At 42.3% G+C, this 19,689-nt stretch overlaps 1 protein-coding gene across 2 annotated transcripts in view; it reads right to left on the reverse strand.

Moving 5' to 3' along the window:
- Window positions 1–1,230: 1,230 nt before the first annotated feature.
- TMEM126A (transmembrane protein 126A) overlaps window positions 1,231–19,689 on the reverse strand; it is a 52,357-nt gene continuing 33,898 nt past the window's right edge. Inside the window, exon 5 of one of the 2 annotated variants that reach the window (XM_069759333.1) lies at window positions 1,231–3,380. In XM_069759333.1, coding sequence (XP_069615434.1) covers window positions 3,191–3,380 — 190 coding nt within the window. In that variant the 3' untranslated portion in view covers window positions 1,231–3,190. Of the gene's footprint in view, window positions 3,381–12,227; window positions 12,358–19,689 lie in introns of those variants that run through there. The other variant, XM_069759334.1, reaches the window with a different exon arrangement.

A 19,689-nucleotide genomic window follows, 5' to 3' on the forward strand; every position in this document is an offset into this window, starting at 1 on the left:
TAAGGATGACTTTTAAAAAAAAATCTCAAATTTGTGCAAATTATAGCGCAAGTCTATGCTGCGTTGAGTAGGTGTAGATTTTAATTTCCATCACGAGAACTGCCTAAAATGTGCTAAATTTATAAACAGGTGTGCTGTCCTCAGAGCGCACCCATCTTTCCTATGTAGAGAGGCAAGATGTCTGATTTTAGTTCCATGGATCATCCACAAGTACTGGACTCTGCGAGCGATACAGATTATATCCGGCAATCACTAAGGACGTACACAAGAATCTTTTGAAAAAAAAATCTGGAATTTAATAAACAAAAACTGATCACAGGATTTCGGGAGAGACCCCATCTTACAAGCACAAGGTACATTTGGATAAACTCTGAAATGGTAGTAAATCTGGGCTGAAGAGACGAGGAGACAGACAGGGTTATAGATGGTGTTGGTACCAATTGATTCGCACATATCATTGTGTCCTGCCTCTTCCCTGCTGACGGCCATGGATTGTAGCCGGTTCGGCACGACATGTGATGCAGATGTGACGCCCCGCGGTGATCGGCAGGAAACAGGCAGCACTCCCTCTACCAGGAGCGCTCATGTTCACTTGTGTACACTGTTGTCAATCAGAAGGATGGAACATGGCAACTGAGGCATGTGGCCCACACCGAGGGGGGCATCAATGACCCTAATCTGTATATATGTATTAGAGGGGAAGGCAAGTTGGGGCGGACAGATTCCTAATGGGTTTGTGCAGCTGCAGGATGAGATGGTCGCTTTATGTCAGATTGGGGAAGGACAAATCCCTCAAGATATGGCCTTGTCCGATTGGTGAAGGTCCTGCTTCCAGGACCCCCTCCTGCTGGAGTGTGGGGGAACTAATCAGTAATGTGAGGAGAAAAGGGGGGAGGTGGCAATGACGTACTCGAGCGCTATCGTTTTTTCTTTTGCTATAGCATAAATATTTGATTGGAACGATTTCTCCAAGTATTCAGGAAATTTAATTTCACATCTTACAAAAAGATTTTGAGCTCCATTCATTATTGCATGTCCTTTTTTTTTTCCCCCCAAAGTATAATTATCTTTTTTTTAAATTTCATTATTGAGGAGCAGGTTTTGCAGATTATTTTCAGCGGATTCAAGGCTTGTTCGGAAACGTGCTCTGTCATTGAACCTGCACCTGAAACTTTATGGCAGATTCTGTGACATTATAGCAGACTATGTGCCTTTTTTTTGTTTGGGGGGGGGGGGGGGAGGAGAGGAGTGTTGCATCTAAAAGTCAAAAAACTAAACCTGTGTGTGTGTATATATATATATATATATATATATATATACACATACATACATACACAGTGTTCCAAATTATTATGCAAATTGGATTTACGTGTCAAAGATTTGATTGTTTAGCTTTTCAAATAAACTCGTGGATGGTATTGTGTCTCAGGGCTCAATGGATCACTGAAATCAATCTTAAACATGTGATAATTAGTTTTTCAGGTGATTCTAATTAAAGGAAAACTACTTAAACATTATGTCCCACATTATTAAGCAGGCCACAGGTTTCAAGTAATATGGGAACTAAAAGGATCTCTTTTCTGCTGAAAACCATTAAATAGTGCAATGCCTTGGACAAGGTATGAAAACATTAGATATTCCACGAAAACTTAAGAGTGGTCATCGTACTGTGAAGAGATTTGTGACTGAAACAGAGCACAGACAGAGTTCATGCAGATAAAGGCATAATGAGGAAGGTTTCTGCCAGACAAATTCATGGGATTAAGGGAGCAGCTGCCAAAATACCATTGCAAAGCAGCAAACAGTTATTTGAAGCTGCTGGTGCCTCCGGAGTCCCTCGAACCTCAAGGTGTAGGATCCTTCCAAGGCTTGCTGTGGTGCATAAACCTGCTATTCGGCCACCCCCAAACAGTGTTCACAAGCAGAAACTGTTGCAGTGGGCCCAGACATACATGAAGACTAATTTCCAAATAGTCTTGTTTACTGATGTGTCAAGCAACCCTGGATGGTCCACATGGATGGAGTAGTGGATGGTTGGAGGATGGCCACCATGTCCCAACAAGGCTGCGACATCAGCAAGGAGGTGGAGGAGTCATGTTTTGGGCCAGAATCATGGGGAAACAGCTGGTAGGGCCCTTTAAGGTTCCTGAAGGTGTGAAAATGACCTCTGCAAAGTATTTAGAGTTTCTGACTGACAACTTTCTTCCATGGTATATAAAGCAGAAACGTGCCTTCAGGAGCAAAATCATCATCATGCTGACAATGCCCCATCTCATGCTGCAAAGAAACCTCTGAGTGATTGGCTGCTATGGGCATAAAAGGAGATAAACTCATGGTGCGGCCACCAGCTTCACCTGACCTCAACCCTATAGAGAACCTTTGGAGGATCATCCAGCACAAAATCTATGAGGGTAGGAGACCGTTCACATCAAAGCAGCGGCTCTGGGAGGGAAGAAATACAAGCAGAAACTCTCCAGAAACTCAAGAATGCAAGAATTGTGAAGGTGATATCAAAGAAGGCTCCTATGTTACCATGTAACTTGGCCTGTTAGGAGGTTTTGGAGTTAAATAGCTTTTTTGTTCAGTGAATGTGACCTCCTAATACTGCAAATTCCACAAATGAGCATTTTCAGTTCTTTAAAACATCAAATGTATAGAAATTCTACTGTGCCTAATAATTTGGAACAGCGCATTGTGAGTTTTTATTTATTTTGGAGATTATACTGTTATCATTGGGAGGTTTCTTCAATAAAATCCGATGTATAATCTAACGGGTGATGACTTATTAGACTGACTGTCATTTGCACCGACCATAGAGGAAAATCCGAGAAAAATATCATTTGCATAATAATTTGGAATACTGTGTGTGTGTGTGTATATCTATCTATGTGTGTGTGTGTATATATATATATATATATATACACACATGCCCCTGTATGCGAGAAATGCCTTATCGTGGCTACAAGGTACACATAAATTGGCCAATTTATGCACTAAACTCTCAATTTTTCATATTTCTAGTATGCTGCCTTTATTTGATTGATTATATATTTAATGTTGCTTAAAACTTCAGAATTAAGGACTGACTGCATATTGGAAGAATTTGGGGCAAAACCCATCAGAGAATACAACAAAATAAAAGTGCCGTAAAAACAAAAATAAAGTTCGGATTACAATCTGACTGCGGCATTTACTTCTGCGCCTCTTCCGGCTGGGGAGGGATCATCAGCATCTTCTCATACACGACGTAATAACGAGCGCTGATCGCCATGCAGAAAATGGTTTGAAAAAGAAAAAAATACTTCAGTTTCAGGAGAGCGGGTTTGTAGAGGGTAATGCAGAAGCGGAAGACGTTATTTGGTAATGGCCTCTTGTCGTACCTGTGTAAAAGGGAAAAAGAGGAATTTATCAATATCTGAATGGCTTCTGTCCCAGCTTTGTTTTTTTGTAGAAAAGCTGCATTTCACAGTACAATCAAAAGCTATGAGGGTTCAGACATCTCGTGCACACGCTTGTTTTTGTGTTAAATCTGCATGTCAATTCTTTCAGTATTTTTTTTTTTCACCCATAGAAAGCTATGTATTTGGTGAATAAAACTACATTCATTAACCCTCCGTCACATACAACTGATCTGACAGGCGCTTCTCTTTTACTTTCATTTCTCCTTCCTCACCAGATTGTGAGGAAACCCCCTCCCTCCAGGTAGTCTCCTGTCTCTTGAAGGTCTGTGAAACCTGATATCACAGTTGGATTTCAGAGCTTCAGGGGAGAGGATATAGCTGCACAGATCTCTCAGGCTCATTGTATGTGAATACGTCACATTCAGTAAGGTTAGTATTTTATGTTTTTATTCATCACAATAGTTTATTTAGCTTGTTTTATGAATGTATAGCACAAAATGTGAGGATATTTCATAGAAATAAGGGAGATTTTATAAAAGAAAGTGTGCTGCTCAGGCATATACAGTAGTTCCCTAACATATTCCTTCTCTTGCTTCAGATTATCTGCTGAAATGGAGAGGAAAATGTACAATTTATCCAAACAACTTGATGTTGAGGAAGTAACAAACATGCTGTTAGATGATAGAGACCTCACACTGAATGAGGATTTAGGAGAGGAAAGTGAGATTGATTCTCATGATGAGGTGGAAGAATGTGTCCTGGATTCTGAAACAGAGCAAGATGGTGACAGTGGTGAGGATGAAGAAGTTGGATCATATTATATTGGAAAAGATAAAAATACTAAATGGAACAAGAAGCCATTCCAGAAAAAACGTAGGGAACCTTTAAACATTATTACTCACCTTCCTGCAGTAATAGGAACTGCACGTAATGCAAAAACTGCAGTTGAATGCTGGAACAGTATATTTACAGATGACATTCTGTACTCTATTGTCACATATACCAACCAATATATAGACATAAAGGACAAGTACATCTGCAACAGAACCATCAAGCCCACAGATGAAATAGAACTGCGTGCTTTTTTTGGATTACTGTACCTTGCAGGAGCTTATAGGGCAAATAGACAAAGTTTGGAGGAACTTTGGGGTAAAGATGGGGATGGAGTTGAAAAATTTAGCCTTGTTATGTCCATAAACAGATTCAAGATTCTAATTCGTTGCCTTCGGTTTGACGACAGAACTACCCGAACCGAACGCAAAACACATGACCGACTTGCTCCAATTCGTGATATATTTCAAAGATTTGTGTAAATTGTAAACAAAGTTATTACCCTGGAGAGAATCTCACTATTGACGAAATGCTCCCTGGTTTTCGTGGTAGATGTGCCTTTCGTCAATATATTCCATCAAAGCCAAACAAATATGGAATAAAAATTTATGCCCTTGTTGATGCCAGTAAGACCTACACTTACAACCTGGAAGTTTATGCAGGAAAACAACCAGAAGGTCCTTACTGTGTGAGCAACAAACCCATTGATGTTGTAAAAAGACTGGCTGAACCCTTATTTGGATCGGGTCGCAATATTACAGCTGACAATTGGTTTACAAGTTGTGATCTGATTGATTATCTGAAAATTCAGAAGCTGTCATATGTGGGAACTGTAAGAAAAAACAAAAGGGAATTGCCGCCACAGTTTGTAAGTGTGAAAGAGAGACAACAGCACAGCAGTATGTTTGCATTCCATAATGGAAAGGCTTTAGTTTCCTATGTACCACATGCCAAAAAAATCGTACTTCTTCTATCAACACTTCATGATGATGCTGCCATCGATCCTGGGACTGGGGCAGAAAAAACCCCGGAGATAATTACATTTTACAATGCCACCAAAGGGGGTGTGGATACAGCAGATCAGATGTGCTCCACTTTCAACGTCAGCAGAAACATCAAACGCTGGCCAATGGTCATATTTTTTGCTATGTTGAATTTGGGTGGTATAAATTCACAAGTAATTTATCTTGAAAACAAGCTTGAACCACTCCGTAGACGATTGTATCTGAAAAAATTGGCCCATGAACTAGTACTTGGAGAGCTACGCAGGAGAAGCGTGAAAACAATCGGTATCCCCTCTCGCCTTCAAGTTCAGCTCAAAAGGTTCCGCCCAGAAGATGATGGTGAAAAGTCACCATCTGCACCACCTCACAAAAGAAGGAGATGCACCACCTGCCAAACGGAAAGCGGAACCAGAAGGCTTTCAAATTATGAATGTCTCAAATGTCATAAAGCAATTTGCCTGACACATGCAAAAATGGTGTGTAATTCTTGCTATTTGCTCTGCAAGTGTGACTTTTCTGGGGAAACCTCAGCATCTACTTCTGATTGAATATGTTTTTAATAGTACTTAAGGTACCTTAAAATTAAGTTTGTGTTCAAAAATTTTCTTTGTACATTTTTTTGAGAGAGTCGAACTGGGGACTATTTGGCGGGAGTTTTGAAAAGTTTGTATTTCATAGTTATTAGTTTTATGTTAAGTAAATGTTTTTTTTTGCAACTGATTATGTGTAGTCTCTTTTATTACATCCTTATGAAGGTCACTGATCACTTTTAGAGCACTGAAATTGCAAACATTAGATATTATAGGTATTTTTCCAGCAGGCGCCTGACAGGCACATTGTATGTGAACTCGTTAGTCCGAATATTGTATGTGACGGAGGGTTAAACATGTATTATCGGCAAATCACATGTCATTCGCTTCCAAAGCACAATAAAACCTGTGTTTCTCGCTGCCAAAAGAGCGGTGTTGGATACAGAAAAAAAAAAAATTGATCAAAAAATTAAGAATTCCTGTTTTTTTTTTTTTGTTTTGTTTTTTTGGCCACGGCCCTTTCCCAGAACATGCAATAAAACGCGATCAAACTACTGTATGTAAACAGCGAGCCAGTACACAGCTTTGGCAATATCTAAAAATGAAGGGCTCAGAAAATTGCGGAATTTATTTTTTTTTTTTAAAGAAAGTTCAGAATTTTTTTTTTTTAACTACAAAGAAAATCTATATCAAAATGTAACATTTCAGTCAATCCTACTGACCTGGAGAATCACACTGCCAGCTCAATTATACCACATAATGAAAGCCACAAAAACGTAAAAAACAATGGGGTGAATTGTATTTTTTTTCCCCCACAGTTTTCAGTACACTATGTCAGAGGTCCCCAACTCCAGTCCTCAAGGCCCACCAACAGGTCATGTTTTCAGGATTTCCTTTGCATTGCACAGGTGATGCAATTATTACCTGGGCAAGACTAAGGAAATCCTGAAAACATGACCTGTTGGTGGGCCTTGAGGACTGGAGTTGGGGACCTCTGCATTATGTGGTAAAGTGAATATCAGACAATAGAGCCACAGCGGAAGCTTAAATGCCAATAAAAACTAAATATTATTAATAGTACAGTTAAGAGTCCAATAACAGTCAGTGGAAATACATGAGACAGAATTATACTGTCTGCTTAGGAAAATACATATAATACCTAACAGGAATCAAATGATCCCAAATAAATACATATAAAGCCCACAGAAATCAATGAGGCATGAGTATTACATAGTACATCTTTATATAAGGACCATAAGTGTGCCATAAAATAAGAGATGCCTAAGGAATATGGGCTTAGTTAATATGCCTAAGAGAGCAATGACTGATGAGTAATGTCACAGATACCAAGGGTTAAATCAAGTGTATGTTGGCAGACAAAGCTAGCCTAACAGATAAGGTATATGAACCTAAGGGTACCGTCACACAGTGGCACTTTGGTCGCTACGACGGCACGATCCGTGACGCTCCAGCATCGTAGACTGCTGTCACACTTTGCAATGTACGACGCTGGAGCGATAATTTCATGACGTATGTGCGATGTAGAAGCCGTTGGTTACTATGCGCACATCGTATACAATATCGTGCACACCTTTGTTACACCATGCGATCATGCCGCCACAGCGGGACACTAGACGACGAAAGAAAGTTTCAAACGATCTGCTACGACGTACGATTCTCAGCGGGGTCCCTGATCGCAGGAGCGTGTCAGACACAGTGAGATCGTAAGGATATCGCTGGAACGTCACGGATCGTGCCGTCGTAGCGATCAAAATGCCACTGTGTGACGGTACCCTAATAAGGGATCCCTGGGTGATAAAGCTGTATCTATTCACATAGTAGCCAAAAAAGTGCATGCTGTGCTAAAGTGCAAAGGCATAGATGGAGGTAGGAATGTATTTACCTAAAGCAGAAGACCAGTAGATGGACCGCGACGCGCGTTTCGCGGTCAAGCTTCGTCCAGGGGGATAGTCTCAACAACAGTGGCCAATGCGGGGGTTTATATAGCGGCTAAATGACAGTGGTGGCAGCGGTTTGTAATGGCGCTTGCACAGACAACGCCGGCTCGAACGTCACTTCCGCTCAGCGTCACAAGGAGCTCATCCACTCCCCTACCCGACGCGTCAGAGCAGGGGGGCGGAGTAAGCCACAGGAGAGACGCGTTGCCTCAGCAACCTGATGCCAGGAGTCTATGCAAGCGCTCACCGCCGGAGTAGAAAAGGAACGCAGGTGGGACCTAAGAAAGCATCGCCAGTGTGTATGGAGCGGCGTAAGAATGTGTGTGTAAAAAGGTGACCAGCAAGTATGTCGACCCTGCATGTGCAGTATATAAAAAATAAAAGCCAAAAGGGGAATATGAATGAGTAATAGTGGTTACAAATATATAGGGCGCTAAGGTAATGCGAATATATGTCAGAAAAAGATATATACATATATATATAGTGAAAGATTGTATATGCTGCAAATATATTACATAGGAATAAGGATAACAATGCATAATGCAATGATGTTTAGAGGGATAGTGTATATATATACATAAATGCATGCAAATTAGCATGGTCTCCAGAAGAAGCAGCATATTTAAAAATATAAAAAAATATTTATAAAAAAAAATTTACACAAAAAAATTATTATAATAGCTAATAAAGTGATACATATATTACAGACAGAGACATTAATAATGCATCCAGTTATATATAAGTCAATATGTTCTCATAGAGAGTGTAAAAAATGGGCATCCAATACCACTCACAACGTTCAATAGTGCATAGTGTAAATACATATAAGACGATTCAAAGATTGGCAATCTTGATAGAGGTGTCATCCCAGCTTCAGAATAAAAACGGACTAAAGAAGGTTGGCCATACACTGCAAACGATAACATCTGATGTAGAGGACTAATCAGGAGCTAAAAAACTCATTAAGGGTGAACTGCAAGAAATCCTGGAGAGAGCCTTTCAGGAAGGAGTAATTACCAAAGAGCTCAGAACCCATCTAATTCCTGCCTACCCGAAAACGGCATGCATCTATTTCACACCAAAAATCCATTTTTTACACACTCTATATTTTATAAATATTTTTAAATATGCTGCTTCTTCTGGAGACCATGCTAATTTGCATGCATTTATGTATATATATACAGTGGGGCAAAAAAGTATTTAGTCAGTCAGCAATAGTGCAAGTTCCACCACTTAAAAAGATGAGAGGCGTCTGTAATTTACATCATAGGTAGACCTCAACTATGGGAGACAAACTGAGAAAAAAAAATCCAGAAAATCACATTGTCTGTTTTTTTAACATTTTATTTGCATATTATGGTGGAAAATAAGTATTTGGTCAGAAATTAAATTTCATCTCAATACTTTGTAATATATCCTTTGTTGGTAATGACAGAGGTCAAACGTTTTCTGTAAGTCTTCACAAGGTTGCCACACACTGTTGTTGGTATGTTGGCCCATTCCTCCATGCAGATCTCCTCTAGAGCAGTGATGTTTTTGGCTTTTCGCTTGGCAACACGGACTTTCAACTCCCTCCAAAGGTTTTCTATAGGGTTGAGATCTGGAGACTGGCTAGGCCACTCCAGGACCTTGAAATGCTTCTTACGAAGCCACTCCTTCGTTGCCCTGGCAGTGTGCTTTGGATCATTGTCATGTTGAAAGACCCAGCCACGTTTCATCTTCAATGCCCTTGCTGATGGAAGGAGGTTTGCACTCAAAATCTCACGATACATGGCCCCATTCATTCTTTCATGTACCCGGATCAGTCGTCCTGGCCCCTTTGCAGAGAAACAGCCCCAAAGCATGATGTTTCCACCACCATGCTTTACAGTAGGTATGGTGTTTGATGGATGCAACTCAGTATTCTTTTTCCTCCAAACACGACAAGTTGTGTTTCTACCAAACAGTTCCAGTTTGGTTTCATCAGACCATAGGACATTCTCCCAAAACTCCTCTGGATCATCCAAATGCTCTCTAGCAAACTTCAGACGGGCCCGGACATGTAATGGCTTAAGCAGTGGGACACATCTGGCACTGCAGGATCTGAGTCCATGGTGGCGTAGTGTGTTACTTATGGTAGGCCTTGTTACATTGGTCCCAGCTCTCTGCAGTTCATTCACTAGGTCCCCCCGCGTGGTTCTGGGATTTTTGCTCACCGTTCTTGTGATCATTCTGACCCCACGGGGTGGGATTTTGCATGGAGCCCCAGATCGAGGGAGATAATCAGCGGTCTTGTATGTCTTCCATTTTCTAATTATTGCTCCCACTGTTGATTTCTTCACTCCAAGCTGGTTGGCTATTGCAGATTCAGTCTTCCCAGCCTGGTGCAGGGCTACAATTTTGTTTCTGGTGTCCTTTGACAGCTCTTTGGTCTTCACCATAGTGGAGTTTGGAGTCAGACTGTTTGAGGGTGTGCACAGGTGTCTTTTTATACTGATAACAAGTTTAAACAGGTGCCATTACTACAGGTAATGAGTGGAGGAAAGAGGAGACTCTTAAAGAAGAAGTTACAGGTCTGTGAGAGCCAGAAATCTTGATTGTTTGTTTCTGACCAAATACTTATTTTCCACCATAATATGCAAATAAATTGTTAAAAAAAACAGACAATGTGATTTTCTGGATTTTTTTTTCTCAGTTTGTCTCCCATAGTTGAGGTCTACCTATGATGTAAATTACAGACGCCTCTCATCTTTTTAAGTGGTGGAACTTGCACTATTGCTGACTGACTAAATACTTTTTTGCCCCACTGTATACACTATCCCTCTAAACATCATTGCATTATGCATTGTTATCCTTATTCCTATGTAATATATTTGCAGCATATACAATCTTTCACTATATATATATGTATATATCTTTTTCTGACATATATTCGCATTACCTTAGCGCCCTATATATTTGTAACCACTATTACTCATTCATATTCCCCTTTTGGCTTTTATTTTTTATATACTGCACATGCAGGGTCGACATACTTGCTGGTCACCTTTTTACACACACATTCTTACGCCGCTCCATACACACTGGCGATGCTTTCTTAGGTCCCACCTGCGTTCCTTTTCTACTCCGGCGGTGAGCGCTTGCATAGACTCCTGGCATCAGGTTGCTGAGGCAACGCGTCTCTCCTGTGGCTTACTCCGCCCCCCTGCTCTGACGCGTCGGGTAGGGGAGTGGATGAGCTCCTTGTGACGCTGAGCGGAAGTGACGTTCGAGCCGGCGTTGTCTGTGCAAGCGCCATTACAAACCGCTGCCACCACTGTCATTTAGCCGCTATATAAACCCCCGCATTGGCCACTGTTGTTGAGACTATCCCCCTGGACGAAGCTTAACTGCGAAACGCGCGTCGGGGTCCATCTACTGGTCTGCTGCTATAGGTAAATACATTCCTACCTCCATCTATGCCTTTGCACTTTAGCACAGCATGCACTTTTTTGACTACTATGTGAATAGATACAGCTTTATCACCCAGGGATCCCTTAGGTTCATATACCTTATCTGTTAGGCTAGCTTTGTCTGCCAACATACACTTGATTTAACCCTTGGTATCCTGTGACATTACTCATCAGTCATTGCTCTCAGGCATATTAACTAAGCCCATATTCCTTAGGCATCTCTTATTTTATGGCACACTTATGGTCCTTATATAAAGATGTACTATGTAATACTCATGCCTCATTGTTTTCTGTGGGCTTTATATGTATTTATTTGGGATCATTTGATTCCTGTTAGGTATTATATGTATTTTCCTCAGCAGACAGTATAATTCTGTCTCATGTATTTCCACTGACTGTTATTGGACTCTTAACTGTACTATTAATAAAATTTAGTTTTTATTGGCATTTAAGCTTCCGCTGTGGCTCTATTGTCTGATATTTGTTTAATTTGGAAGTGCCTTATTTTAGGCTATTGTTTTGGATATATGTGGTATCGGCAAAAACTACAACTTGTCCTAAAAAAAAAAAAAAAGAAACATCAACAACCCTCTGACTACAGATCCCATCTTTCCTTGTCGTCAAAGACCTCGCCCTCTCCTGTATCTACTAATCTCTCTCTAACTGCACATTTAGCGTCCTCCGCTCCCACACTACCGGCCCTCGCTGTTCATGTACCTCAAGACTCTGTCCTAGGACCCCTGCTCTTCTCCATTTATACTTAACTCAAAGTCCCATGGCTTCCAGTACCACCTACAGTTAGGGCCAGAAATATTTGGACAGTGACACAAGTTTTGTTATTTTAGCTGTTTACAAAAACATGTTCAGAAATACAATTATATATATAATATGGGCTGAAAGTGCACACTCCCAGCTGCAATATGATAGTTTCCACATCCAAATCGGAGAAAGGGTTTAGGAATCATAGCTCTGTAATGCATAGCGTCCTCTTTTTCAAGGGACCAAAAGTAATTGGACAATGGACTCTAAGGGCTGCAATTAACTCTGAAGGCGTCTCCCTCGTTAACCTGTAATCAATGAAGTAGTTAAAAGGTCAGGGGTGGATTCCAGGTGTGTGGTTTTGCATTTGGAAGCTGTTGCTGTGAGCAGACAACATGCGGTCAAAGGAACTCTCAATTGAGGTGAAGCAGAACATCCTGAGGCTGAAAAAAAAGAAAAAATCCATCAGAGAGATAGCAGACATGCTTGGAGTAGCAAAATCAACAGTTGGGTACATTCTGAGAAAAAAGGAATTGACTGGTGAGCTTGGGAACTCAAAAAGGCCTGGGCGTCCACGGATGACAACAGTGGTGGATGATCGCCGCATACTTAATTTGGTGAAGAAGAACCCGTTCACAACATCAACTGAAGTCCAGAACACTCTCAGTGAAGTAAGTGTATCTGTCTCTAAGTCAACAGTAAAGAGAAGACTCCATGACAGTAAATACAAAGGGTTCACATCTAGATGCAAACCATTCATCAATACCAAAAATAGACAGGCCAGAGTTAAATTTGCAGAAAAACACCTCAAGAAGCCAGCTCAGTTCTGGAAAAGTATTCTATGGACAGATGAGACAAAGATCAACCTGTACCAGAATGATGGGAAGAAAAAAGTTTGGAGAAGAAAGGGAACGGCACATGATCCAAGGCACACCACATCCTCTGTAAAACATGGTGGAGGCAACGTGATGGCATGGGCATGCATGGCTTTCAATGGCACTGGGTCACTTGTGTTTATTGATGACATAAGAGCAGACAAGAGTAGCCGGATGAATTCTGAAGTGTACCGGGATATACTTTCAGCCCAGATTCAGCCAAATGCTGCAAAGTTGATTGGACGGCGCTTCATAGTACAGATGGACAATGACCCCAAGCATACAGCCAAAGCTACCCAGGAGTTCATGAGTGCCAAAAAGTGGCACATTCTGCAATGGCCAAGTCAATCTCCAGATCTAAACCCAATTGAGCATGCATTTCACTTGCTCAAATCCAGACTTAAGACGGAAAGACCCACAAACAAGCAAGACCTGAAGGCTGCGGCTGTAAAGGCCTGGCAAAGCATTAAGAAGGAGGAAACCCAGCGTTTGGTGATGTCCATGGGTTCCAGACTTAAGGCAGTGATTGCCTCCAAAGGATTTGCAACAAAATATTGAAAATAAAAATATTTTGTTTGGGTTATGTTTATTTGTCCAATTACTTTTGACCTCCTAAAATGTGGAGTGTTTGTAAAGAAATGTGTACAATTCCTACATTTTCTATCAGATATTTTTGTTCAACCCTTCAAATTAAACGTTACAATCTGCACTTGAATTCTGTTGTAGAGGTTTCATTTCAAATCCAATGTGGTGATAAAATATAGTACACCGCACACTCTATGTGTATATTTGCAAGGTGATGGAAAGTTTATTAACAAGTATAATTATAGTACAAGGAAAGCGACCAGAAGTAACTATGACGTTTCGGCCCAACCAGGGCCTTAATCATATAATCGCTAAAGAAAAATAAAACAAAAAAACAAAATAAACATAAGATATATACAATAAATCATATTGCAAAACAAAACAAAAAAACCAATAATGTTCCCAGCCTGGAAAAAAGAGACATTGGAATGCATAAATAGGAGAATGGGTAAACTCCAAATGGAGAAAATTACAATAGCAGTGACATAGCATGTTACATGCATATATAGAAACACCACATATGTTCCCCAAACAGAAAGGGGAAGAGAAAGCTTTTTCACAAGGCTAGACTAAGGTATCCGGAAACCAGACCTTATGACAATCAATATCGAGGGTACAGAGTAAAAAAACATTACCTTTACTATGTTTATAGTAGGGGAGGAGAAGGTCCTTGTGGACGAAGCTACACACTGCAGGAAAAAGGATATAGACACATGAGATAGGGGAGGTACATAGAGGATAAGGTGTGTGAGAGGATATGAGATGTACCTGGAATGCCAGATAGTGGTGCGTGTAATAACGCAATATCAGCCCTTGGGTGGATGCTATGGAGACACAGGAGATGGGCATGTGTAAGGGACATAAATCTATTATAGTTGAAGTAATATAGCAGTGCCGGTTGGCAATGTATAGAGGTGTAGGTTACCTGGTGTATAGTGGTATTAAGCGGCGCTCCCGCGCCCTGCTGCCGGTATGTAGCGTGGCCGGCGCTGTAATGATTTATAAGCGCAAACCGGAAGTAGGACCTGCGGCACCGGAAGTGACGCGGGCGGTCCGGGAGTGCAACTGCGCATGCGCAGCCGGCGATTCAGTGAGAATCCGGTTGCTAAGAGACCAGAGCGCCTTACATGTCAGCGGCTGCTGCGGGGTATCTGTGTCCATGTGGGCAACCAGGGGTGGGGGTAAATACTGTCTAAAGTGCCAGAAAAAAGCCAGGGGGGGGCATGTTGGCGAATATAATATGGAAGATAACAGGGTAATGTGTTATAGGTGTATAACGTCATATTAAAGATGTTAGGGTGCTAATTTAATGCGTGTCAGTGGCTGTTGACAAAATAAGGCGGCGTATATTAATAAAAAGAATACTGAGGCTGTCTGAGAAGGCATGGGAAGTACGGGTGGGGAAAGGGCTAATGTAGGGAAACCTTGAGATGTAGCCTAGAGGGAGCTAGGTGGTAGACTGACTCTGGTTAAAGTAGCCATAGGAGAAAAGAAGGGGCTGGGGAGAGGATACCACTGTAGGTGATGTGTGTGGTGTAGGTATTAAGAAATTAATGGGTAGTGTACCTCTAAGGAACTCGCCTGGAGACTCAACGGATCTGTAAGGAAAAGGAAGAAATTAGAGAACTAGATTAAACCGACCAATCTATTTCCCTATTTAAGCCCCTAGGTGCAAGGGTGTCCAACGTGTATATCCACCAGGTTTCCCTGGATTTTAGACATTTGATGTGGTTACCGCCTCGTCTAGGACGGGGTACATGTTCAAGAACCTGAAATTTAAGTTGAGCCACTGTGTGTCTGGCTTTCATAAAGTGGTCAGGCAGGGGGAGCCAGATTTTATTGCACCTGATGGTAGACTTGTGGCTTGCGATTCTATCCCGTATGTGCTGTGTGGTCTCGCCGACGTAAAGTAGTCCGCAGGGGCACTTAATGACATAGATAACAAAATTAGAGCTGCACGTAAAAAAGCCACGAATGGGGTAGGATTTCCCTGTCCTTGGGTGTGTTACATTATCCGATTTTATCACATTGGAGCAGGCGGCACAATTCAAGCATGGGAAAGTTCCATTGCGGCGTGAGCTTAAAAATTGCTGAGTTGGTACACGAAGTGTGCTACCCATATCTGCCCTGACTATTTGGTCACGAATATTGGGAGGTCTCCTCATGCTCATGAGTGCTGGTGCTCTGAAGGATGGGATTTCTGGATGGGCTCTGCCAAGGAGGGGCCAGTGCTTTTTTATTACAGAGTACACCTGTAGTTCCTGTCGCTGAACAGAGTTCAGCGACAGGAACTACCCCTCGACCCTCTTAACACAAGAGCTTAATAGGTCCTCCAGTCCGCCCACGAGTCCTACACCACGTCAATCCCTGGAAAGGATACCGTTTGTACACACTCATCATCCTTTCATGACCAAGGTGTACTCTGTAATAAAAAAGCACTGGCCCCTCCTTGGCAGAGCCCATCCAGAAATCCCATCCTTCAGAGCACCAGCACTCATGAGCATGAGGAGACCTCCCAATATTCGTGACCAAATAGTCAGGGCAGATATGGGTAGCACACTTCGTGTACCAACTCAGCAATTTTTAAGCTCACGCCGCAATGGAACTTTCCCATGCTTGAATTGTGCCGCCTGCTCCAATGTGATAAAATCGGATAATGTAACACACCCAAGGACAGGGAAATCCTACCCCATTCGTGGCTTTTTTACGTGCAGCTCTAATTTTGTTATCTATGTCATTAAGTGCCCCTGCGGACTACTTTACGTCGGCGAGACCACACAGCACATACGGGATAGAATCGCAAGCCACAAGTCTACCATCAGGTGCAATAAAATCTGGCTCCCCCTGCCTGACCACTTTATGAAAGCCAGACACACAGTGGCTCAACTTAAATTTCAGGTTCTTGAACATGTACCCCGTCCTAGACGAGGCGGTAACCACATCAAATGTCTAAAATCCAGGGAAACCTGGTGGATATACACGTTGGACACCCTTGCACCTAGGGGCTTAAATAGGGAAATAGATTGGTCGGTTTAATCTAGTTCTCTAATTTCTTCCTTTTCCTTACAGATCCGTTGAGTCTCCAGGCGAGTTCCTTAGAGGTACACTACCCATTAATTTCTTAATACCTACACCACACACATCACCTACAGTGGTATCCTCTCCCCAGCCCCTTCTTTTCTCCTATGGCTACTTTAACCAGAGTCAGTCTACCACCTAGCTCCCTCTAGGCTACATCTCAAGGTTTCCCTACATTAGCCCTTTCCCCACCCGTACTTCCCATGCCTTCTCAGACAGCCTCAGTATTCTTTTTATTAATATACGCCGCCTTATTTTGTCAACAGCCACTGACACGCATTAAATTAGCACCCTAACATCTTTAATATGACGTTATACACCTATAACACATTACCCTGTTATCTTCCATATTATATTCGCCAACATGCCCCCCCCTGGCTTTTTTCTGGCACTTTAGACAGTATTTACCCCCACCCCTGGTTGCCCACATGGACACAGATACCCCGCAGCAGCCGCTGACATGTAAGGCGCTCTGGTCTCTTAGCAACCGGATTCTCACTGAATCGCCGGCTGCGCATGCGCAGTTGCACTCCCGGACCGCCCGCGTCACTTCCGGTGCCGCAGGTCCTACTTCCGGTTTGCGCTTATAAATCATTACAGCGCCGGCCACGCTACATACCGGCAGCAGGGCGCGGGAGCGCCGCTTAATACCACTATACACCAGGTAACCTACACCCCTATACATTGCCAACCGGCACTGCTATATTACTTCAACTATAATAGATTTATGTCCCTTACACATGCCCATCTCCTGTGTCTCCATAGCATCCACCCAAGGGCTGATATTGCGTTATTACACGCACCACTATCTGGCATTCCAGGTACATCTCATATCCTCTCACACACCTTATCCTCTATGTACCTCCCCTATCTCATGTGTCTATATCCTTTTTCCTGCAGTGTGTAGCTTCGTCCACAAGGACCTTCTCCTCCCCTACTATAAACATAGTAAAGGTAATGTTTTTTTACTCTGTACCCTCGATATTGATTGTCATAAGGTCTGGTTTCCGGATACCTTAGTCTAGCCTTGTGAAAAAGCTTTCTCTTCCCCTTTCTGTTTGGGGAACATATGTGGTGTTTCTATATATGCATGTAACATGCTATGTCACTGCTATTGTAATTTTCTCCATTTGGAGTTTACCCATTCTCCTATTTATGCATTCCAATGTCTCTTTTTTCCAGGCTGGGAACATTATTGGTTTTTTTGTTTTGTTTTGCAATATGATTTATTGTATATATCTTATGTTTATTTTGTTTTTTTGTTTTATTTTTCTTTAGCGATTATATGATTAAGGCCCTGGTTGGGCCGAAACGTCATAGTTACTTCTGGTCGCTTTCCTTGTACTATAATTATACTTGTTAATAAACTTTCCATCACCTTGCAAATATACACATAGAGTGTGCGGTGTACTATATTTTATCATATACGTAGGGCTTACACAGCCCACTATACCAGCACCTCGCTCCCCCATTAAACCGAGTTTTTGTTTATAAATCCAATGTGGTGGCATGCAGAGCCCAACTCGTGAAAATTGTGTCACTGTCCAAATATTTCTGGCCCTAACTGTATATAGGCTGAGGACTATCAGATCTTCCTCTCTGCTGTCCAGAATCCTAGAGTGTCTATCGGCCTTGTCCTCATCACACTTCCTAAAGCTCAATGTGGACAAAACTGAACTCATCTTTCTTCCATCTCCTCTAATCTCCTACCTGAGCTATCACTTTCCGCTGTACCGGAAATCTGTTCCCTCTGCATCACACACATACAAGCTCTACTTTCAACTCAAAAATATTTCCAGAATTCGCCATTTCCTCAACCCTGAATATACTAAAATACTAGTTCATTCTCTCATCATCTCCCGCCTTGACTACTGCAATGACCTCTGTGGCCTCCCTGCTAACACTGGCACCTCTCCAGCCCATCCTCCACTCCGCTGGACAACTAATCAACCTCTATCCTCACCACCCTTCCATGTCTTCACTCTACAAATCCCTAGTATCTAGTTCAAACTACTAACGACCTACAAAGCCGTCCATAATATGTGTGGTCCGTATATCTCCGAACTACTCTCGACAGCTTCCAACACGTAATCTCCGGTCCTCCCAAGACCTCCTACTCTCCTCCACACTCATGTTCCTCACCCAACCGCCTCCAAGACTTCTCCCGAGTGTCCCTCATCCTCTGGGATTATGTGCCCCAACACGTCCGACTATCCACCACATTCGGATCATTCAGACAGAACTTGAAAACCCATGTTTTCAAGAAAGCTATAGCATGCAATAACCCCACTGCCACCCGACTATTACCAGCTCACCACCACCGGAGCTGCCACCTTACGTCCGAATATCCACCACATTCAGGTCCTTCACACAGAACTTGAAAACCCACCTCTTCAGGAAAGCCTATAGCCTGCAATAACCCAACTGCCACCTCACCACTACCAGAGCCGCAACCTCACCACCACCGGAGCTGCCATCTCAAGTCCGATTACCCACCACATTCGGGTCGTTTAGATAGAACTTTAAAACCCATGTTTTCAAGAAAGCTACAGGCTGCAATAACCCCACTGCCACCTCACCACCACCGGAGACGCCTCCTCACCACCATCAAAGCTGCTACAACCCCCCGACCTACAGTCTCCTTCCCCCATTAGACTGTAAGCCCACAAGGGCAGGGTCATTTCCCCTCTGTACCCATCTGTCACTATTTGCTCACTGTAATTTCTTTGTGTTTTCTATATAACCCCCTCTCGTGTACAGCACCGTGGAATCAATGGTGCTCTAAAAATATTACTGTGTGAACGCCAAAAACAATGCAGATCTCAGAAGAAAGGAAGGAAAAAAAAAACCTGAAAGAAGAAATGAAAATAAAATTGCCAACTTGTGAAAGTATTAAGGGAAACATGGAGAAGGATTTCTTTATTGGAATATCCACCTGATGTGCCCGATGCCGGTGCGATGAAACCGCTCTACCGTCTGTAAGATTGCATGGATCACTACGAGAGGATCCAGGGGGGTGGGACTGAGCTACTGACCACCAGCAATGTACTCATCAGGTGGACTGATTAGTATGAAAAGAACAGCAGGGGGCGCTATACCTTATATTTATCAATAATCACTAGACAGGCGCAATAAATCTCATTGTTTTGCCTGATCTAATGAACTCCAGGTGGCGCCATTTGGTATATCATGGGATGCACAGAACTACATGATCCGCTCTCGGAATACCGGAATGCA

Source organism: Ranitomeya imitator, chromosome 3 (genome assembly GCF_032444005.1).
Source record: "Ranitomeya imitator isolate aRanImi1 chromosome 3, aRanImi1.pri, whole genome shotgun sequence".
Classification (NCBI taxonomy): domain Eukaryota; kingdom Metazoa; phylum Chordata; class Amphibia; order Anura; family Dendrobatidae; genus Ranitomeya; species Ranitomeya imitator.